The 21,909-nt window shown below is 44.3% G+C and overlaps 1 protein-coding gene across 2 annotated transcripts in view; it reads left to right on the top strand.

Moving 5' to 3' along the window:
* The first annotated feature begins 6,276 nt into the window (after nucleotides 1-6,276).
* The window catches only part of LOC143775170 (exonuclease 3'-5' domain-containing protein 2-like), a 72,411-nt gene continuing 56,778 nt past the window's right edge, over nucleotides 6,277-21,909 (top strand). The window contains exons 1-6 of one of the 2 annotated variants that reach the window (XM_077263015.1): nucleotides 6,277-6,297; nucleotides 8,609-8,957; nucleotides 11,763-12,019; nucleotides 14,113-14,239; nucleotides 14,816-15,090; nucleotides 15,230-15,856. In XM_077263015.1, coding sequence (XP_077119130.1) covers nucleotides 8,622-8,957; nucleotides 11,763-12,019; nucleotides 14,113-14,239; nucleotides 14,816-15,090; nucleotides 15,230-15,296 — 1,062 coding nt within the window. In that variant the 5' untranslated portion in view covers nucleotides 6,277-6,297; nucleotides 8,609-8,621 and the 3' untranslated portion in view covers nucleotides 15,297-15,856. Of the gene's footprint in view, nucleotides 6,298-8,608; nucleotides 8,958-11,762; nucleotides 12,020-14,112; nucleotides 14,240-14,815; nucleotides 15,091-15,229; nucleotides 15,857-21,909 lie in introns of those variants that run through there. The other variant, XM_077263020.1, reaches the window with a different exon arrangement.

Genomic DNA, 21,909 nt, shown 5'->3' with positions numbered 1-21,909 from the left:
TGCCTCTCCATTACTAACCTGTGGGCTTGATGTTACTGGACAATAAAAAGGTGACATCAACCGCACAATTATGAACCCCTCTGCTACAGGGCAGGTGGGAAGAGCGAGGCTAAGTGCCAGAATTGGCACATCTATAAGATGCGCCATTTCTGCGACGACTGAGAGCTGATGGTTTTTAGCCTGTGGGGCTGCCAATATCCATGGCCTCTTCACAGGCTATAAATATCAGCCTACAGCTGTCTGCCTAGCATTTGCTGGTTGGATTTTATGTCAATATTTTGTGTCCCCCTGTAAAATAGCCAGTAAAGGCTAAGCAAACAGCTGTGAGCTGATATTAATAGCCTGGGAACCTTTATGGTTATTGGCTCCTTTCCAGAATAGTAACATCAGCTGTCAGCATTCCCACTGCTGGTTATGAAAATTATGCGGGAGCCCATGCAGGTTTTATTTTTTGAAAAATAAACATATTGCATTTCACGCAGGTTTCTTAGTTGTTTTTTTTACAGCATATGTAGGTTAATTATGTTAATGCTCCTACATGGGTGTGTGTGTGTCTTTAGTTAATATTAATGAGGGTATCTCGTGAAGAGTTTGAATAAGGAAATGCATCAAATTCCTTTATTTATTTATTTTTAATATATCTTTATTTAGCGCTCACGATTTACAGAAACGCATCAAATTCGCATAAAAAAGTACAGAATTTCCACTGCGTTTTCTGCTAAGAGACGCACTAACCATGCAGACATTTCCTCAAGCAAATCTGCAACGTGCGCACATAGCCTTAACCATTATGCGTCCATATTCATTAATGAGCAGAACCACGTGACCGCTGAACACAGGAAGAGCTGCCCGGAGACCATCGGACATGCAGGGACCGCGCCAGGAGCAGGTGAGTATGTGACAGCAGCCGCTTCCCCGCCGACAATGACTCGAGTATAAGCCGAGAGGGTCTCTTTCTGCCCAAAAAAATTTCGGCTTATACGCGAGTATATACGGTACAGCACTCTAGAAGGGTGTGTATAAGGGCATATAGGTGCTGGTGGTACTATATATGGGGAAAACCTGGTGACAGGTTCCCTTTAAGAAACCTATGGAACTAGGTAAAATTTAGCATTTTTTTGGATGGTGAAAAACTTGTAATTTAAATATTGATGGTGGCTGAACTGCAGGTGGTCTGTGTCGCTTCATAAGTTTAAGGCCGGGGTCACACTAGCGTAGAATACGGACGAGCGCTATGTGAGAAAGCATCGCATGGCACTCGGACCAGTGTTAATCTATGGGGCAGATCACATCTGTGATTATTTTTTCATGCCAAATCAGCATACGAGAACAATCGCAGCATATATACCTGACAGGGGCCCATACAGTCTATATCTACAATAATATATACCTGATGGGGCCCATACATTCTGATACCATCACTAATATATACCTGACAGGAGCCCATACATTCTGATACATCACTAATATATATACCTGACAGGGGCCCTTACATTCTGATATCATCACTAATATATACCTGACAGGGGCCCATACATTCTGATATCATCACTAATATATACCTGACAGGAGCCCATACATTCTGATATCATCACTAATATATACCTGACAGGGGCCCATACATTCTGATATCATCACTAATATATACCTGACAGGAGCCCATACATTCTGATATCATCACTAATATATACCTGACAGGGGCCCATACATTCTGATATCATCACTAATATATACCTGACAGGAGGCCATACATTCTGATATCATCAGTAATATATACCTGACAGGAGCCCATACATTCTGATATCATCACTACTGTAATATATACCTGACAGGGGCCCATACATTCTGATATCATCACTAATATATACCTGACAGGGGCCCATACATTCTGATATCATCACTACTGTAATATATACCTGACAGGGGCCCATACATTCTGATATCATCACTAATATATACCTGACAGGAGCCCACACATTCTGATACCGTCAATGATATATATACCTGATAGGAGCCCATACATTCTGATATCATCACTACTGTAATATATACCTGACAGGGGCCCATACATTCTGATATCATCACTTATATATACCTGACAGGAGCCCGTACAGTCTACAGTATATCTACAGTAATATATACCTGACAGGAGCCCATACAGTCTATATCTACAATAATATATACCTGACAGGAGCCTGTACAGTCTGTATCTACAATAATATATATCTGACAGGAGCCCGTACAGTCTGTATCTACAATAATATATACCTGACAGGAGCCCGTACAGTCTGTATCTACAATAATATATACCTGACAGGAGCCTGTACAGTCGGTATCTACAATAATATATATCTGACAGGAGTTCGTACAGTCTATATCTACAATAATATATATCTGACAGGAGTCCGTACAGTCTATATCTACAATAATATATATCTGACAGGAGCCCGTACAGTCTATATCTACAATAATATATGCCTGAATGGAGTCTGTACAGTCTGTATCTACAATAATATATGCCTGACAGGAGCCCGTACATTCTATATCTACAATAATATATACCTGACAGGAGCCCGTACAGTCTATATCTACAATAATATATACCTGACAGGAGCCCGTACAGTCTATATCTACAATAATATATACCAGGAAGGAGCCCATACACTCTAGCATCTTCAGTAGAGAGCCGGCTAGAGTGTATGGGCTGCAGTCAGGAAACCAGGAAGGAGCCCATACAGTCTATATCTACAATAATATATACCTGACAGGAGCCTGTACAGTCTGTATCTACAATAATATATACCTGACAGGGGCCCGTACAGTCTGTATCTACAATAATATATACCTGACAGGAGCCCGTACAGTCTATATCTACAATAATATATGCCTGACAGGAGCCCATACAGTCTATATCTACAATAATATATACCTGACAGGAGCCTGTACAGTCTGTATCTACAATAATATATGCCTGAAAGGAGCCCATACAGTCTATATCTACAATAATATATACCAGGAAGGAGCCCACTCTAGCATCTTCAATAATGAGCCGGCTAGAGTGTATGGGCTGCAGTCAGGCACCTGGAAGGAGCCCATACACTCTAGCATCTTCAGTAGTGAGCCGGCTAGAGTGTATGGACTGCAGTCAGGGAACCAGGAAGGAGCCCATACAGTCTATATCTACAATAATATATACCTGACAGGAGCCCGTACAGTCTATATCTACAATAATATATACCTGACAGGAGCCTGTACAGTCTGTATCTACAATAATATATACCTGACAGGAGCCCGTACAGTCTGTATCTACAATAATATATACCTGACAGGAGCCTGTACAGTCTGTATCTACAATAATATATACCTGACAGGAGCCTGTACAGTCTGTATCTACAATAATATATACGTGACAGGAGCCCATACAGTCTATATCTACAATAATATATACCTGACAGGAGCCCGTACAGTCTATATCTACAATAATATATACCTGACAGGAGCCCGTACAGTCTGTATCTACAATAATATATGCCTGACAGGAGCCCATACAGTCTATATCTACAATAATATATACCTGACAGGAGCCCGTACAGTCTGTATCCACAATAATATATACCTGACAGGAGCCAGTACAGTCTGTATCTACAATAATATATACCTGACAGGAGCCCGTACAGTCTATATCTACAATAATATATGCCTGAAAGGAGTCTGTACAGTCTATATCTACAATAATATATACCAGGAAGGAGCCCATACACTCTAGCATCTTCAGTAGTGAGCCGGCTAGAGTGTATGGGCTGCAGTCAAGCACCTGGAAGGAGCCCATACACTCTAGCATCTTCAGTAGTGAGCCGGCTAGAGTGTATGGGCTGCAGTCAGGGAACCAGAAAGGAGCCCATACAGTCTATATGTACAATAATATATACCTGACAGGAGCCCGTACAGTCTATATCTACAATAATATATGCCTGAAAGGAGTCTGTACAGTCTATATCTACAATAATATATACCAGGAAGGAGCCCATACACTCTAGCATCTTCAATAATGAGCCGGCTAGAGTGTATGGGCTGCAGTCAGGCACCTGGAAGGAGCCCATACACTCTAGCATCTTCAGTAGTGAGCCGGCTAGAGTGTATGGGCTGCAGTCAGGGAACCAGGAAGGAGCCCATACAGTCTATATCTACAATAATATATACCTGACAGGAGCCCGTACATTCTATATCTACAATAATATATACCTGACAGGAGCCTGTACAGTCTGTATCTACAATAATATATACCTGACAGGAGCCCGTACAGTCTATATCTACAATAATATATGCCTGACAGGAGTCCGTACAGTCTGTATCTACAATAATATATACCTGACAGGAGCCCGTACAGTCTGTATCTACAATAATATATACCTGACAGGAGCCCGTACAGTCTATATCTACAATAATATATACCTGACAGGAGCCCGTACAGTCTGTATCTACAATAATATATACCTGACAGGAGCCCGTACAGTCTATATCTACAATAATATATACCTGACAGGAGCCCGTACAGTCTGTATCTACAATAATATATGCCTGACAGGAGTCCGTACAGTCTGTATCTACAATAATATATGCCTGACAGGAGCCCATACAGTCTATATCTACAATAATATATACCTGACAGGAGCCCGTACAGTCTGTATCTACAATAATATATACCTGACAGGAGCCCGTACGGTCTATATCTACAATAATATATACCTGACAGGAGCCCGTACAGTCTATATCTACAATAATATATACCTGACAGGAGCCCGTACAGTCTATATCTACAATAATATATGCCTGACAGGAGCCCTTACAGTCTACACTCACTGGCCACTTTATTAGGTACACCATGCTAGTAACGGGTTGGACCCCCTTTTGCCTTCAGAACTGCCTCAATTCTTCGTGGCATAGATTCAACAAGGTGCTGGAAGCATTCCTCAGAGATTTTGGTCCATATTGACATGATGGCATCACACAGTTGCCGCAGATTTGTCGGCTGCACATCCCTGATGCGAATCTCCCGTTCCACCACATCCCAAAGATTTCATGTTGTTTATGCCAAATTCTGACCCTACCATCCGAATGTCGCAGCAGAAATCGAGACTCATCAGACCAAGCAACGTTTTTCCAATCTTCTACTGTCCAATTTCGATGAGGTTGTGCAAATTGTAGCCTCAGTTTCCTGTTCTTAGCTGAAAGGAGTGGTACCCGGTGTGGTCTTCTGCTGCTGTAGCCCATCTGCCTCAAAGTTCGACGCACTGTGCGTTCAGAGATGCTCTTAGGCCTACCTTGGTTGTAACGGGTGGCGATTTGAGTCACTGTTGCCTTTCTATCAGCTCGAACCAGTCTGCCCATTCTCCTCTGACCTCTGGCATCAACAAGGCATTTCCGCCCACAGAACTGCCGCTCACTGGATTTTTTTTCTTTTTCGGACCATTCTCTGTAAACCCTAGAGATGGTTGTGCGTGAAAATCCCAGTAGATCAGCAGTTTCTGAAATACTCAGACCAGCCCTTCTGGCACCAACAACCATGCCACGTTCAAAGGCACTCAAATCACCTTTCTTCCCCATACTGATGCTCGGTTTGAACTGCAGGAGATTGTCTTGACCATGTCTACATGCCTAAATGCACTGAGTTGCCGCCATGTGATTGGCTGATTAGAAATTAAGTGTTAACAAGAAGTTGGACAGGTGTACCTAATAAAGTGGCCAGTGAGTGTATATCTACAATAATATATACCTGACAGGAGCCCGTACAGTCTGTATCTACAATAATATATGCCTGAAAGGAGTCTGTACAGTCTATATCTAGAATGTCATGATTAAGGGAGCTTAGTCTCCAGAAACGCGTTGAGATTGTTACCCATATGGCTTGTGCTGAAGTCTGTATCCTCTATGCTCAATAGTATGTGAATAAAGAAAACTCTTTTACGGATTCGGTGAAGCTGGACATTCTTTTCTTTTTACAGTCTATATCTACAATAATATATACCAGGAAGGAGCCCATACACTCTAGCATCTTCAGTAATGAGCCGGCTAGAGTGTATGGGCTGCAGTCAGGCACCAGGAAGGAGCCCATACACTCTAGCATCTTCAGTAGTGAGCCGGCTAGAGTGTATGGGCTGCAGTCAGGGATCCAGGAAGGAGCCCATACACTCTAGCATCTTCACAGTGAGCCGGCTAGAGTGTATGGGCTGCAGTCAGGACCTGGAAGGAGCCCATACACTCTAGGCTCAACCGTGGTGGAACGCAGGCGGCGTGCAGGTACTGCTCCGTGTATAGCGCTGGTTATGGCTGCTGCTGCGGCGGCTGTGGACGGCTGTGTGTGGGGTTTATCTTTGTGGCCGCCATTACCGGAGACCATTGGATTGTGAGGGATTTCTTTCAGTGTTTAGTGCTGCTTAAAGGGAACCTGTCACCACGTTTTTGGAAGATGGGATAAAAATAGCGTTAAATAGGGGCAGAGGTGGGCATTACATTAGTGTGTTTGTTATGCGTTTATTACCCACCTAAGTTGCCGAAATACGTTTGCAAAGTCTCCGTTTTCGCCTGTCAATCAGGCTGGTCTGGTCAAAAGGGCGTTGTCTTCCCCCAGATTTTGCGTAGTTTTCCGTTGGTGGCGTAGTGGTGTGCGCATGCCCAAGGTCCCGAATCCTCTGCCAGGGGATTTAAAAGAGCGCGCTGTTCGTTTTCATTGGTGATCGGTGGGCGCGGCCATCTTCCTTTGGCCGCGCGTGCGCAGAAGCGGCGCTCTGCTGGCCGCGGCTTCAGGAAAATGGCCGCCGCGATATCCATCTGCGCACGCGCGGCATCCCGCGGCCATTTTCCTGAAGCCGCGGCCAGCAGAGCGCCGCTTCTGCGCACGCGCGGCCAAAGGTAGATGGCCGCGCCCACCGATCACCAATGAAAACAAACAGCGCGCTCTTTTAAATCCCCTGGCAGAGGATTCGGGACCTTGGGCATGCGCACACCACTACGCCACCAACGGAAAACTACGCAAAATCTGGGAGAAGACAAGACGCCCTTTTGACCAGACCAGCCTGATTGACAGGCGAAAACGGAGACTTTGCAAACGTATTTCGGCAACTTAGGTGGGTAATAAACGCATAACAAACACACTAATGTAACGCCCACCTCTGCCCCTATTTAACGCTATTTTTATCCCATCTTCCAAAAACGTGGTGACAGGTTCCCTTTAATCCCCCCTGCTGTGTGTTTGCTCCTTGCATACAAACCATCGGTATGAAATCCAGCTCTGTGACCTGGCCTCCTTATGTAGGCCTGAAAGCTGCCTATGGTCTGCCAAATACAAAGCTACTTCTACTACTACTACTAGCGAGTGCTGGTCTCCTGGGTTGTAATGGTGGAGATGGAGTGATGAGCACATCCAGACTTCCTATCTAGCCCTTTATAATGCTTCAGGTATCGGTGGGAATAAGTAACATGATGGTTTTAGGAGCAATGTTAATGGATTCCAGGTTGCTGTACAGTTCTGTAATAGTGTGGATATAAACTACCTTCTCAGATCCAGATACCCTGTCTTTGACAAACCAAACAAACCCCTTGTCAAGTGTACAGGTTTTGTCCAGTGCTATGGATCCTGCTTAGGAGGGTGGTTGGGAATAGCACAAGGAAGCCATTCATTTACTAGTGTCTCACGGAGTCATGGTTTTTGCACAAGACCTTAGATATATGCATCAAAATCTCTTTTTACCACTCTGTGGGGTTATAAAGAGTCGGCTTATAAATAAGTCTTGTATGAGAGGATTTAACCCCAACTGAAACACGGGGGGGGGGGGGGGGGGGGGGGGGGGGGGAGAATCCTAGTCAAAAATACATCATGTTAAATGTGCTATCATATGCTGAAGCTCTTTACAGATAATTACAGTCCCCATTGGAGATCCTGGAGGAAACACACTCAAGCACGGGGAGAACATACAAACTCCTTGCAGATGTTGTCCTTGGTGGGATTTGAAACCTGTGCTGCAGAGCTAACCACTGTCACCATGCTGTGATTTTTCAAATATCACAGTTCACCGACTGTGAACATACCTTAAGCCTCAACTTCCTTTCTCTCACCTGTTATTCCTATATGAAGTTTGAAGCACAGGAGAGCAGTAGCTGAGACGAAGGGCAGGTGCAGATGACTATGCTCTCATCTCAGAGAATTGGGTGACACTGATCAGACTGTGATTAGAGTGTGATCTGATTCTTTTGGAGGGCAGCAGGACACCTGCTAGAGTCTGTATATTCTCCTTGTGCTTGTGTGGGTTTTCTCCCACACTCAAAGGACACACTGATAAGGAATGTAAAGAGCTGTGTAGTTAATGGAGCTAAATAAATTATATAAATGAGAAAAACCCTTTCATTCTATGGTTTCCACGGGCCCATTGATTTGCATGGATGAATATGATCCAAATACCGGATCAAATGTTTTGTTTTTTTTCCTTTACACCGCCCCCCCATCCCCCGGTTGGACTGGATTTAGATACAACTTTTCAAAAATTGTGATTGGTCTGTACTTAAAAGCAAAATGAGACACTGTTTTCATAATTCTGTCTTGACTCTTTACCAGGTCTTGCAGCAGAATGCCCAGACATGCAGGTATAACCCTTGGTGTCGCCTCTCTGGTGGGTACTACAGTTGGATGTCTTGTTCTGTGGAAGCTTATCAATCGCCGGAGGCAGCAGCTGTGTACTAATGTTGACCACAAAGACTTGTGTACTGCGTTGGCCGCAGAGATCCATGGATCGGATCAGAAAGTGCATCAATCTTTAGAAAGAGAACGATCTGTGTTTTCTGTGGAAAAACTTCTGCAGGCTCCAATAAAAATAGTCTCTAAGGCTGAAGAATGGGAGGCGGTGTGGCCTTCATTACAGCGAGACCTTGACGAATACCCAGTACTTGGGGTGGACTGCGAGTGGGTAGGTTTTCAGATGTTTGGGCTCTCCTAGCCATTGTTGCTACCGTACATCTAAAAGTTTTGAAACTTTCGAGTATAAAATATTTATCTTCAATTCCCCAGCACGTGAACTTTGACTTGCTTACAAGTTCATTTCTAATAGTGCCTGCTTTGCCCACTTTATATTAGTCATGCAGTTTTCCCCCACCCCTCTGTAGTAATCTGGCTGCATTTACTGGGCACATGTTATCTAGACAAATTAGGCCAACTTCGTAGTCGGCGTTGTCATCAGCGATGTCCCTTTTCTTGGCATGTCAGTATGCAGTTGGAAAGGTGCATGCGTAGACAAGGCACATTATTCCAGAAAACTGGAAAAACTGATTTGTGGCCAGATCACAACTGAGGGGATACGTGACTGCTGTAAAGTGAGCAGAGAAGGCATGTCTGCAAATGTAAGTTAAGTTAATTGATGTGATGAATGCTGCCCATTTCAAGATGTTACTTTATCCTTTACTATACCTCCTTTTAAAGGTAATCTGTCAGTTTGACAAACCCTCCTAAGCCGTGTGTGTTCTGTTCTTCCCTCCCCAACACTGCCTATGAGATCAGCTGAAGGTATTGGTTGTAATGGTGCCATCAGCTGTGCCTGGAGAACAAAAGTGCTGCTGGAGATGAGACTAAGCTAATTTCTGCTTTACTATGCAGTGAGAGTAGACTGTCAGTCATTACATGTCTCACCCTGGTAACATCGCTTTCATATAAAATGAGCTCTGGAGGCAGATTTTCTGGCGATCTGTGTTCAGTCCATGGATCCCGAACAACTCATCTAAATACTAGGAAGATGTCCTTTTATTCATCTTCTATGACAATATAGACACCTTAACTCTTTCGACCATAGGTATTTTCATTTTTGCATATTCCTCTTCTGCTCCCCTTCCCAGAGCCATAACAATTTTGTATTTTAAATCTTGGTTAGTATGGTCATTTCAGGGCTTTTTTTTTTTTTTTTTTACCTTTTGCATGCTTCAATAGCCTCTATGGGAGACTAGAAGCTGCACTACTTCAATTGCCTCTACACACAGGTGATGATCACATCGCCTGTGTAGCAGAAATGCTCACTTGCTATGAGCGCCACCCGGTTCTCATAGCAATCCAGCTATGACAAACCATCGGTGACCCACGATCATGTGACGGGGTCACCCATGGGCAGGATTAGTGATGTGCTTCTGGAAAGCACGTTAAATGACGCTGTCAGAAATTGACAGCAGCATTTAACTAGTTATCAGCCGCAAGTGGAACACTATTCCACCTGAGGCTGTTGCAGGCACATGTCAGCTGACATGAGCCCGGAAAGGTGCAGACTCGGCGCCAGAGCCCACAACAAACAGGGGGAGTCCAACATCGGCATACTGTTACACCCGATGTCGGGTTGATCCTACTGACACTCCCTTTTAAAGGATTATTCCAATCTTCGTAAATGAGTACTGCAAGTGCTTGTAAATGCAAGCAATTTTCTGCTTATTAAAACTTTCAGCCGTTATTGAGATATTGAATGCCGTTCATGCCCAGAAATACTACCTACTTGCAGATATAGGCTTAATTTGATGGTAAAATGCATAAAAGCGAACCTGTCTGCAGGATTTTGACTGTCAGGTTGGCAGTGTTATACTGATTAAAATGATACCTGGCGTGAAGAAATCAGTCTTGTGGTTTTTGTGTTCCTGGGCGGGACTGTAGGCAGTCTGATCTTCCTACTCTAAGCCAGAGAAACCAAGAAGAGACTGCCCACAGGCTGCCCCAAAGCACAGTCTGTGTCTATGATGAGGAACATGTTTGTGCTTCAGGGTGGCCTGTGGGCAGGTCTCTCCATGGTTTCTCTTGTTTAGAGCAGGAAGATCACTCTGCCTACAGTCCTGCCCAGAAGCACAGGCATCTCATTAGCTGAAAACTTCTAACGCTGATTACACAAGAACCACAAGAAGGATTTCTTCACCTCAGTAGTGGCTACAGCGATAAAATTAACCAGTATCCTCCCTGCAGCGGTTCTTTCCCAGTCATATCTGGGTACAGGGAGTTATGGTGACCGTGGCTGTACTCCCTGCACACTACTAGGCAGCCTGTATGTGGAGGGCAGGCTCTCAGTGCTGGCAGTGATTGCAGCGCACTCAGTCTCATAGTATAGAGACTGGAAGGGAGTTTATTTTCTCTGCAGGTAGTGAAATTGGTCATGCCCTAAAACACCCTTAACATTGTTTATGGCTTGGTGCCTTGGAGACCGACCTCCCCTGCTAGGCAGCAGAACACGTGCACTATTTACGATCCCTATTGCTTCTGGAGAGTGATAGCAGTAGTGGTCTGTCATATTAATGGCAGTAAATTGCAATAGTGCTTGTTAAAGCGCTCTGACAATATCCATCTATGAAGATGAAACTAAACTTATTTTTAAAGGGGGTTATCCAACTTGGCGATGACTCTTCTGCAGGATTGTATAGCAAAAAAGTCTTAAATGATTCTAGTCTGAAAATTCACATGTAAACTGTGGCAGCTCTCTCAGGGCAGTGTGACCTTCAGCTGGACCTCAAATTCTGGTATTCTTGGTGCCTCTTCTGATTACTAGGCCCCTACGTGTGTGTGTGGTTGTGTTTTTTTGTTAAAGACCTAAATGTGGACACTGCCTCTAGAGATGATTTGCTCAGCTGTAGTAACTGGCTTTGTATGGAAACTCTGTACTACATGAATACGTGGTATGCTTCTTAGAATGAATCTCAAATATTAACTTATGCTAACGGCCCATTGTGACCCTTCATCTTATCTATTTATTTTTCAGGTGTCTGTAGATGGGAGAGCAAACCCGATTTCCCTGCTACAGATGGCCTCCCACAGTGGCTTCTGTGTACTGGTCCGTCTGCCTCGCTTGGTCAGCACTAGCTGCAACATTCCCAACACCTTAGTGGCTCTTCTGGCGTCCAGTAATGTTCTGAAAGTCGGTGTAGGTTGTTGGGAAGATGCCTCCAAATTGATGAATGAGTATGGGCTCTCTGTGAAGGGCATTGTTGACATACGCTATCTTGCAATGAGACATAGGTAGGTGTCTTTTACAGATTTGTATTCACTATTGATCCAAGCAATTGTGTAAATTGGGATTAGCCAGTTACATAACTGGTTATTTACTGTACATGGTATTAGAATAAAACTATATTTCTCATACAGTTCATGATGCCACAGTAATATAAGGGTAACTTAAGTCAAACTGGAGTTAGTATATAACTTTATCAATTTAAATGTGGCAAGTATCTTTTGTTCAGACACAAACTACCAGATTTTTCAGATTGAGACACACTGGACCATAAGACACACTTGGGTTTTAGAGGAGGAAACTACAGGAGAAAAAAAAATGAAATCAAAATGTGGTCAGTTCTGTACTAATATCCCCAATCCTGGTAGGCATGGTCTCCCTCATCCCCATCCTGGCATACATGGCCCCTTTCAGAAAAAAACATAAAAAAACCCACAAACCATTCTGCTTGCCTTCCCTACGCTCCCTCGCAGCGTCCTGTTCTGATGGCAACAGCTGATTTATGCTTCTAAGCATCACATGGCAGTGATGTCATACCCTGCCTACAAGCCAAGGACAGCTGCTGGAATACTTGCTGCTCCCCACGCCTGGAGTGTGTATGGAGAGCAGTGAATATTCACTGAGCTTCAATAGTGGGCACAGTGTTGGCTGCAGCTTCCTGGCATATGTGTGCCAGCTACCAAAGGGGATTAATATAATGAGTATTCATTTCTCTTCAGCAGCAGGTACAGGAGTTGCACCCCCCCCCCCTCCATTTTCCTCCACTGTTTGTAGGAAGAGTGCCTCTTAGTCTGCAAAATACAGTATATAATGTAACACTGAAAGATCTTAAAGGGGTTTCCAGACTTGCTATGAGTATGTAGTCTGACTGCAGACTTCTGAAGCCTTACAGTTGCCACAGCCTGTCAGGATTTTCTGGTGATAAGCAAGCATGTGATTTTCAGACTTTATGGCCACATTCCTACTAGATGGTCTAGTTGGTATTAGCCTGTATGTACCGTATTCTTCGGACTATGAGACGCACCGGACCATAAGGCGCACCCCAAATTTGGGGTGAAAATTGCAGATTTTTTTTTTTTTTTATAAGATGGGGTCAGTCTTAGTGTCCGAATTTACAGTATCTTACCTGAGGGCTGGCGGTGGCAGAGCAGGGTCACAGGAGGCATGGTGTCGGCAGAGGTGGGGTGATGCGGTGAGGCGTGCACCTGCGCAGGGTCCCTTCCTGCTTAGGTGGGTGACGCCACGGCCTGGTGTCCATGGGGGGGTTCCAGCAGTGGTGTGGCGGCGGCAGAGGTGCGGTATGGCGTGCGCAGGGTCCCTTCCACCGGTGAGGTGACGCAGCTGCCCGGAATGCAATGTGAGCAGCAGAGCCGGGCTGAATATCGGTGGCGGCGGCCATCTTCCCGAGGCCGTGCGTGTGCAGATGGAGATCTCGGCGGCCATTTTCCTGAAGCCGAGATCTAAATCTGCAAACTCAGCTTCAGGAAAATGGCCGCCACGATCTCCATCTGCACACGCACGGCCTCCCGCGGCCATTTTCCTGAAGCCCCGTGAAGCAGAGCACTCCATCTGCGCACGCGTGGCCTCGGGAAGATGGCCGCCACCACCAATAAACCGGTGATCAACCCGGCTCTGCTGCTCACATTGCATTCCGGGCCGCTGCATCACCTGACCGGTGGAAGGGACCCTGTGCACGCCATACCGCACCTCTGCCGCCGCCACCACACCACTGCCGGTAAGCATGCATTGCGACTATTAGACGCACCCCCCAATTTTCCCCTTTTTTGGGGGGGAAAAAGTGCGTCTTGTAGTCCGAAAAATACGGTAAATCATACTTAGTCAAATGACTGCCCTTCGTCGCCGGAATCCGAGAATGCTGACAGCTTGTGGGTACAGTCACATAGTAACTGGACACTCAAACCAAGCCTGATCCATGCCTCTTAAAAGGGCTCACTCTGTGAGAATAGGTTTTTAAGTAACAGGTGTCACTGGCAATCTTTCTACACTGTGACAAAACAAAGTTCTGTTTGTTTTACCCCTTAAAAAAAAAAAAATATATATATATATATAATTATTTTATATTTTACCTTTTTATTTTCAGGAGGGACATTTTTCAAAACAGCCTGAGTCTTAAATCGCTGTCTGAAACTATCCTGTGCTATCCTCTGGCCAAATCTTTTCAGCTTCGTTGCAGTAACTGGGACGCCAAGGAATTCACACAGGACCAGGTATGTGTTTATATACCCCTTGCATAATACATCTATCAATTATTTTATTTATTTATTTTTTTTGTCATCTTGCCTTTGATGTGACTGTCACCAGAATTGTCATCTAATCTTAGAGCTGCATAATGTAGAGGCAGAGACTGATTCATGTCCCTTACTGGGCTGCATAGGGTAATTTTGATTTCCTGCTGGTAAAACTGATGTTTGTCACTAGAGGACTAGTTAACTTGCCGCTGTATAGTTCTCCATATTCATGAGCTCGGTATAACCCCACCACAGATTAGCAGTCTTTTGCCTTTGCACAGTGGCATTCAGAGCACTGCTAGATCTGCAGCAAATAGACCAGTGATTTATTTATTTTTTTTTATGAAAATGACAGCAAGCAGCTCAATGACATTGCTGTTATCGGGGTCTGTACCTCTTACATTATGTTGCTCTAATGGGGTAGCAAAAACCTGGTGACAGATTCCCTTTAAGCTTTTCAACAGTGTGGGTGAGAAACTTTAAGCATCTTAAAACTGCAGCCGAGTTGGTCAACTAGGATCCTCTAACATTTTTTTTTTTTGTTTTGTTTTTCAGGTGTTTTATGCTGCCAGAGATGCCCAGGTTTCTGTAGCACTTTTCCTACAGCTACTTGGCTTCTTCTCCTCTGATGATTCGACCCCATGGGATTTCATTCTGAGCAAATGCCAAGGGCTGATTGATGTTCCGTTTAAAGGAAAAGGTGTAAATGGAGATATAAACATCATTCCCAGACAGAAGAAGGAAGGTCTTCTAGAACAGTCCAGCACAAATTCTCAGGGCGATCCCCGCAAAAATAAGAAGAAACCTCTGGGAGTGGGATATTCTGTGAGGTATTTCAGTTTGACTATCACAGAAGAATTTGATGGTTGATAAGTCCTATACTAACCCTTGTATAAGTTTATGTACATAAAGAAAATCTTGCTTGTCCAGATTTGGTGACCCCTCTCCAATGACAATGTCCATTCCTAGATGCAGACAAGCTCAGTACACCTCCGTTCCTTACTCTGTAACAAGGGGTACTGCTACTGCCATATGACTACTTGTGCATGCACTATTTTGCTGTATGAGAGGCCTCAACACAGAGTAAGGGCTCATTTCCACTTGCGAGAGAAAAAACGGTCCGTAATCTGGACCGAAAAAAACGGATGTAATGTATGCGATTGTTATGCGAGTGCAAAATATATATAATTTATTTATTTTTTTTAATCAGATTGCACTCGTCCGTTTTCCTCGCAAGTGGAAATGAGCCCTAAAGCTTGAAAACTGTTGCTCACAAACATCCAGATTTTTGCTATAGGCATGTTTTGGAACACTAAAGCCCAGCTACGTATCCATATGTTGGTTTGGTGTCTAGAATCCCTAAAGACATCACAATCCCATGTGGCTGATTATTTCCCCAATCTCACTTGTTTTGTTTTTTCTTTTTCTTTGGCTTCTTTCCTGCCAAGAGATCATCAGGTTTTGCTGCAGAAAAAAATGCTGAGAACACCTGGTGTGAAATTGCCCTAAATGCAGCTCTTTAGGTCAATTCTCCTAGATCTGCACACATTTAACAAAGCGTAAAGTGATGGCCTGTCCTAAAGTTATAATCCCTTTAAAACCAACCAATCTTATTCTTTTAAACAGGTTTTTCCAAAATTGAAAGTGATTTTAAATTAATATATGTATAGGTGCTTCTCACAGAATTAAAATATTATCAAACAATTTATTTCAGTTCTTCAATACAAAAAGTGAAACTCATAGTCATTACAAACAGTGATGTATTTCAAGGGTTTTTCTGTTAATGTTGATTATTATGGCTTACAGCCAATGAAATCCCAAGTCATTATCTCAGTAAATTGGAATAATTACCAAACATCTGCAAAGGTTTCCTAAGCATTTAAAAAGGTTCCTTAATCTGTTTCAGAACCCTCCCCAATCATGGGGAAGACTTCTGACTTGACAGATGTCCAGAAGGCAGTCATTGTCACACTCCACAAGGAGCGTAAGCCATAAGAGTTCATTGTTAAAGAAGCTGGCTGTTCAGAGTGCTGTATCCAAGCATATTAATGGAAAGTTGAGTGGAAGGAAAATATGTGGTAGAAAAAGGCACACAAGCAATTGGGATTACCACTTTCTGGAAAAGGTTAAGAAAAAGCCATTCAAAAATTTGAGGGAGTTTCAAAAGGAGTGGACTGCTGCAAGAGTCATAGCTTCAAGAGCCACCACACACAGACGAATCCAGTACATGGGCTACAAGTGTCGTATTCCTTGTGTCAAGCAACTCATGACCAATAGACAACGCCAGATGTCTTACCTGGGCCAAGGAGAAGAACTGTACTGTTGCTTAGTGGTCTAAGGTGGTTTTTTTCAGATGAAAGTAAACTTTGGGACCTAGATTACCAAATGAAAAGCAGAGTCTGGAGGAAGAGTGGAGAGGCCACAATCCAAGCTGCTTGAGGTCTAGTGTGAAGTTTCCACAATCGGTGATGGTTTGGGGAGCCATGCCATCTGCTGGTGTAGGGCCACTGTGTCTTATCAAGACCAAAGTCAGCACAGCCGTCTACCAGGAAATTTTAGAGCACTTCGTACTTCCCTCTGCCGACAAACTTTTTGGAGATAGAAATTTCTTTCTCCAGCAGGACTTGGCACCTGTCCACACTGCCAAAAGTGCCAATACTTGGTTTAAAAACCGTATCACTGTGCTTAATTGGCCAGCAAACTTGCCTGACCTTAACCTCATAGAGAATCTATGGGGTGTTGTCAAGAGGGAGATGAGACACCAGACCCAATAATGCAGACAAGCTCAAGGCTGCGTTCAAAGCAACCTTGGGCTTCCATAACGCCTCAGCAGTGCCACAGGCTGATCGCCTCCATGCCACACCACATTGATGCAGTAATTGATGCAGAAGGAGCCCTGACTAAGTATTGAGTGCATTTACTGAACATACATTTATTCGGACTCCCATGACAGCACCACGAGAGAGGGGATCCGCCCTTCAGGAACAGGAAACCTACAGATACAAAAGGGCGGCACCTCTCCCACGTATCAGTTATATTCCAGAGATTGAGAGGACTACCGCGGTTAGAAGCACATGATATATATAGATAGATATAAAGTGGGGCAAAAAAGTATTTAGTCAGTCAGCAATAGTGCAAGTTCCACCACTTAAAAAGATGAGGAGGCGTCTGTAATTTACATCATAGGTAGACCTCAACTATGGGAGACAAACTGAGAAACAAAAATCCAGAAAATCACAGTCTGTTTTTTTATCATTTTATTTGCATATTATGGTGGAAAATAAGTATTTGGTCAGAAACAAAATTTCATCTCAATACTTTGTAATACATCCTTTGTTGGCAATGACAGAGGTCAAACGTTTTCTGTAAGTCTTCACAAGGTTGCCACACACTGTTGTTGGTATGTTGGCCCATTCCTCCATGCAGATCTCAACCCTATAGAAAACCTTTGGAGGGAGTTGAAAGTCCGTGTTGCCAAGCGAAAAGCCAAAAACATCACTGCTCTAGAGGAGATCTGCATGGAGGAATGGGCCAACATACCAACAACAGTGGTTGGCAACCTTGTGAAGACTTACAGAAAACGTTTGACCTCTGTAATACATCCTTTGTTGGCAATGACAAAGTATTGAGATGAAATTTTGTTTCTGACCAAATACTTATTTTCCACCCTAATATGCAAATAAAATGATAAAAAAAAACAGACAATGTGATTTTCTGGATTTTTGTTTCTCAGTTTGTCTCCCATAGTTGAGGTCTACCTATGATGTAAATTACAGACGCCTCCTCATCTTTAAGTGGTGGAACTTGCACTATTGCTGACTGACTAAATACTTTTTTCTCTTCGCCACGACAGCACCCACTTGAGAGAGGGGATCCGCCCCTAGGAACAGGAAACCCTATGGAGAGATAAAAGGGGCGGTCCCCCTCGCTCCCACAGTTGGTTTCCTGTTCCTACGGGAGACGCGTGGAGAGAAGAGGATACCCAGCCTGGATGCCGCTTGCGCGGTTTACCTTTATGGGACGGCAAGGGCTCCAGAAGCTGGAAGCAGCGTCGGGGGTCCTATGGTAGCTTCCCCCCTCTGCTGGCAGGTACCGTGAGGCCAGGTCCGGGGAGTCGCCTGGCTCACGAAAATTCACCCAGCCGACCTGCAGGGACCGAAACGCTGGGGTAAGGTGATCCTGCGGCGCCATCTCGGATGGTGCGCAGGCAGCGTGGGTCCGGTGTATTATCCCCCGGAAGCAGTACCGCAAACTTCCGGGGTGACTCAGGAGAAACGGCGCCTGCGCTGATGCTGGTGGCTGCGCAGGCGCATACAGAATGGCCGCAACCCGGATGTAGCAGTCACTTCCGGGTACGGCAGGAAGCAAGATGGCGGCCCCCATTAGAAAAGGACGCCGGCACTGATCCTCCGGCGTCCATCATGGCATCTCCACAGGACCCAGCGATGGCTTCATCTGAAGTCACCGCTATTACACCTGTCAGCCGCACAAGCAGCAGCCGCAGGTCTTCTTCTAAAAGCGCCAGAGAAAAGAAGTCGGGCCGGTCAGTTCCATCTGTGCCTCCGTCTCCTCCTCATCAGCCGGTATTGTAAAAAACAACCTCACTGGGTGAGTGTGTGTCTGTGCCCTTTTACGCTGATTACACTTCCCCTCTTTGTCTATATTTCCTAGGCAAAAAGAACGGGGAAAACAAAACACATACAATGTGCGTTATGCTCTCAGCCGCTCCCTGATAATTATTTAAAGAAACTGTGCCAACCTTGCATCGAATCCACCTTACGTGAGGAATCTTCAGTAAGGTCGGAAGATATTAGGAGTATGATTAGAGAAGAATTGCGGGCCTTCCAAAGCTCGGATAAAATTCCCGAGAGTAGGAGAAAATATAATTCCCCTAGGTCTGAACAGTCCTCTGATATTGAAGATTCGGATGGTTCCCAAAAGATCATTTCCTCAGATGATGAGAGAGATACATGCTTTCCCACAGATAGTATTGATAATTTAGTAAGATCAGTTTGTAACACCATGGGTATTGAGGAAACAAAAACCCCTAAAACTCCACAGGACGTGATGTTTGCAGGCCTGTCAGAGAAGAAAAAAACCTTCTTTTCCTGTGATTCCAGCAATAAAGAATGTAGTCAAAAAGGAGTGGGAAAGCCAGGGACAAAGAGGATTACCGTCTTCATCAAAAAGACGCTATCCCTTTAACGATGAAGATTTCTCCATATGGTTAAAAGCCCCGAAGGTGGATGCAGCAGTGGCCTCCACTTCTAGAAAATCTTTATTGCCCGTGGAAGATTCCGGTTCCTTGCAAGACCCGCTTGACCGGAAGGCCGATACCCTCCTAAAGAGGGCATGGGAATCCTGTACTGGAGCCTTCAGGCCGGCTATATCAGCCACATGCACTGCCAGGTCCATGTTGGTCTGGTTGAACGATTTAGAAGAAGGATTAAAAAGCGGCCTTTCCCGAGATAGATTAATCTCTTCCTTGCCGTTAATTAGAGGAGCTACAGCCTTTTTAGCGGATTCCTCAGCTGATTCCATACGGCTAGCGGCCAAATCGGCAGGTCTGACTAACGCGGCTCGTCGAGCCTTATGGCTAAAGGGGTGGAAAGGAGATCCCCAAACAAAGTCTAAGTTATGCGGTCTTCCCTGCCAGGGTGAGTACCTTTTTGGTACTAAGTTAGACGAAATATTAACTAAAGCAGGTGAGAGGAAGAAGGGGTTCCCCAATAACACTTATCTTCCATCCTACAGGAGAGCGTTCCGAAAGCCCATGTTTAATAGGAAAAAGGACTATAAAAACCAAGACCGCTGGGCTAATAAAGACTTTAAACAGAAAGGAGCGTTCTTCGGAAAGCGTCCATTTAAGCCTGAGGATAAACCCCATTAGGACAGATCTACCCGTTGGTGGTAGGTTGTCTTTCTTTTCGTCACAATGGCTGACAATAACTTCTAATCCGTGGGCAACTAGCCTCATTTCTACGGGTCTAAAATTGAAATTTGCCCGAGTCCCTCCGGACTCATTTCTATTGACTTCCTTAAGGTCTCAATCACAACAAGAGGCCTTGGAACAAGAAATAATAAATCTCCTGTCCAAAGGGGTACTAGTGGAAGTCCCTTTTCATCAAAGAGGAAGAGGTTTTTATTCCCCTTTATTTTTGATTCCGAAACCAGACGGATCGTTTAGAACAATAATTAACCTGAAAAGACTAAACGTCTTTCTAGAAAACCAAACCTTTAAAATGGAATCTATACGATCAACTATTAAGCTTCTGTTTCCCCATTGCTTTATGGCAGTGCTTGACCTTAAAGATGCGTATTATCATCTACCAATCTTCATTGAGCATCAGCAATATCTTCGGGTGGCAGTTATGATGGGAGGTCAAGTAAGGCATTATCAATATACAGCAATGCCCTTTGGACTGTCGATAGCCCCGAGAGTCTTCACAAAATTAATGTCGGAAGTAATGTCATACTTGAGATTAAAAGACACACTTGTAATACCATATTTAGATGACCTTTTGATAGTGGGTAACTCCTTTTCCCAATGCCATCAGCGAGTACTTGATACAATTTCATCCCTGCAGGAATTAGGGTGGTTAGTAAACTGGGAAAAATCCAGATTATCCCCCACAACTCGACAAACATTCCTAGGCCTTATTCTAGACTCTACAAGTCAGAGGTGCTTTCTTCCTGACTCTAAACAAATAGCAATCATAAACAAAGTACAATCGGTGATTAATAACCCCCTAATTTCCCTAAGAGAAGGGATGTCCCTTCTGGGTTCTTTCACATCGTGTATCCCAGCTGTCCCATGGGCTCAATACCATAGTAGAAAATTACAGTACAACATTCTGCAACAAGAAGAGAGGTTACAAGGCCAATTAGATAGCAGATTATCTTTACCAACAGACGTGTTAAATTCCCTTACCTGGTGGTTAGATCACAATCATTTTACCAGTGGGGTTCCCTGGGTGATTAAACCTTCAAAAACAATCTTTACCGATGCCAGTCCTAGTGGTTGGGGAGCACACTTAGGAGATCAAATAGCTCAAGGTCTGTGGTCTCTTGAAGAATCGAACGATTCTTCTAATAAAAAAGAACTGAAGGCTATCTATTATGCCATATGTAAATTTCTTCCACAGCTACACGGAAAGCATACAAGAATCCTTTCAGACAACATGACAGCGGTGGCATACTTAAATCACCAAGGGGGAACGAGATCAGAAGCTCTCATGTTTATAACTGGCAACATTCTATCCATAGCAGAGGAGCACCTTCTATCCTTGTCAGCACTGCACGTAAGAGGAGTCGACAATCCAAGAGCGGATTTCCTCAGCCGCCACACTCTTCGCCAAGGAGAGTGGGTTCTCAGCCGACGTATCTTTTTAATGAGTCAAAAAATGGGGCACTCCCGAGATAGACCTTTTTGCGACGAGACGCAACAGACAAGTCAAAAGGTTCGCTTCATTGTTCCGATCCGACAATCCAGATATCTTCGATGCTCTGCAAGTCCCATGGACATTCCAGAAAGCATATGCCTTTCCCCCTCTAATACTTCTTCCAACGGTAATCAGGAAGATAAGGGAAGACAGAGCTCATGTGATCTTAATAGCTCCATTTTGGCCCAAGAGGCCATGGTTTTCCTG

Source organism: Ranitomeya variabilis, chromosome 1 (genome assembly GCF_051348905.1).
Source record: "Ranitomeya variabilis isolate aRanVar5 chromosome 1, aRanVar5.hap1, whole genome shotgun sequence".
Lineage (NCBI taxonomy): Eukaryota > Metazoa > Chordata > Amphibia > Anura > Dendrobatidae > Ranitomeya > Ranitomeya variabilis.
Note: the sequence above shows the minus strand (reverse complement) of the source record. Positions and strands in the feature narration are given on the sequence as shown.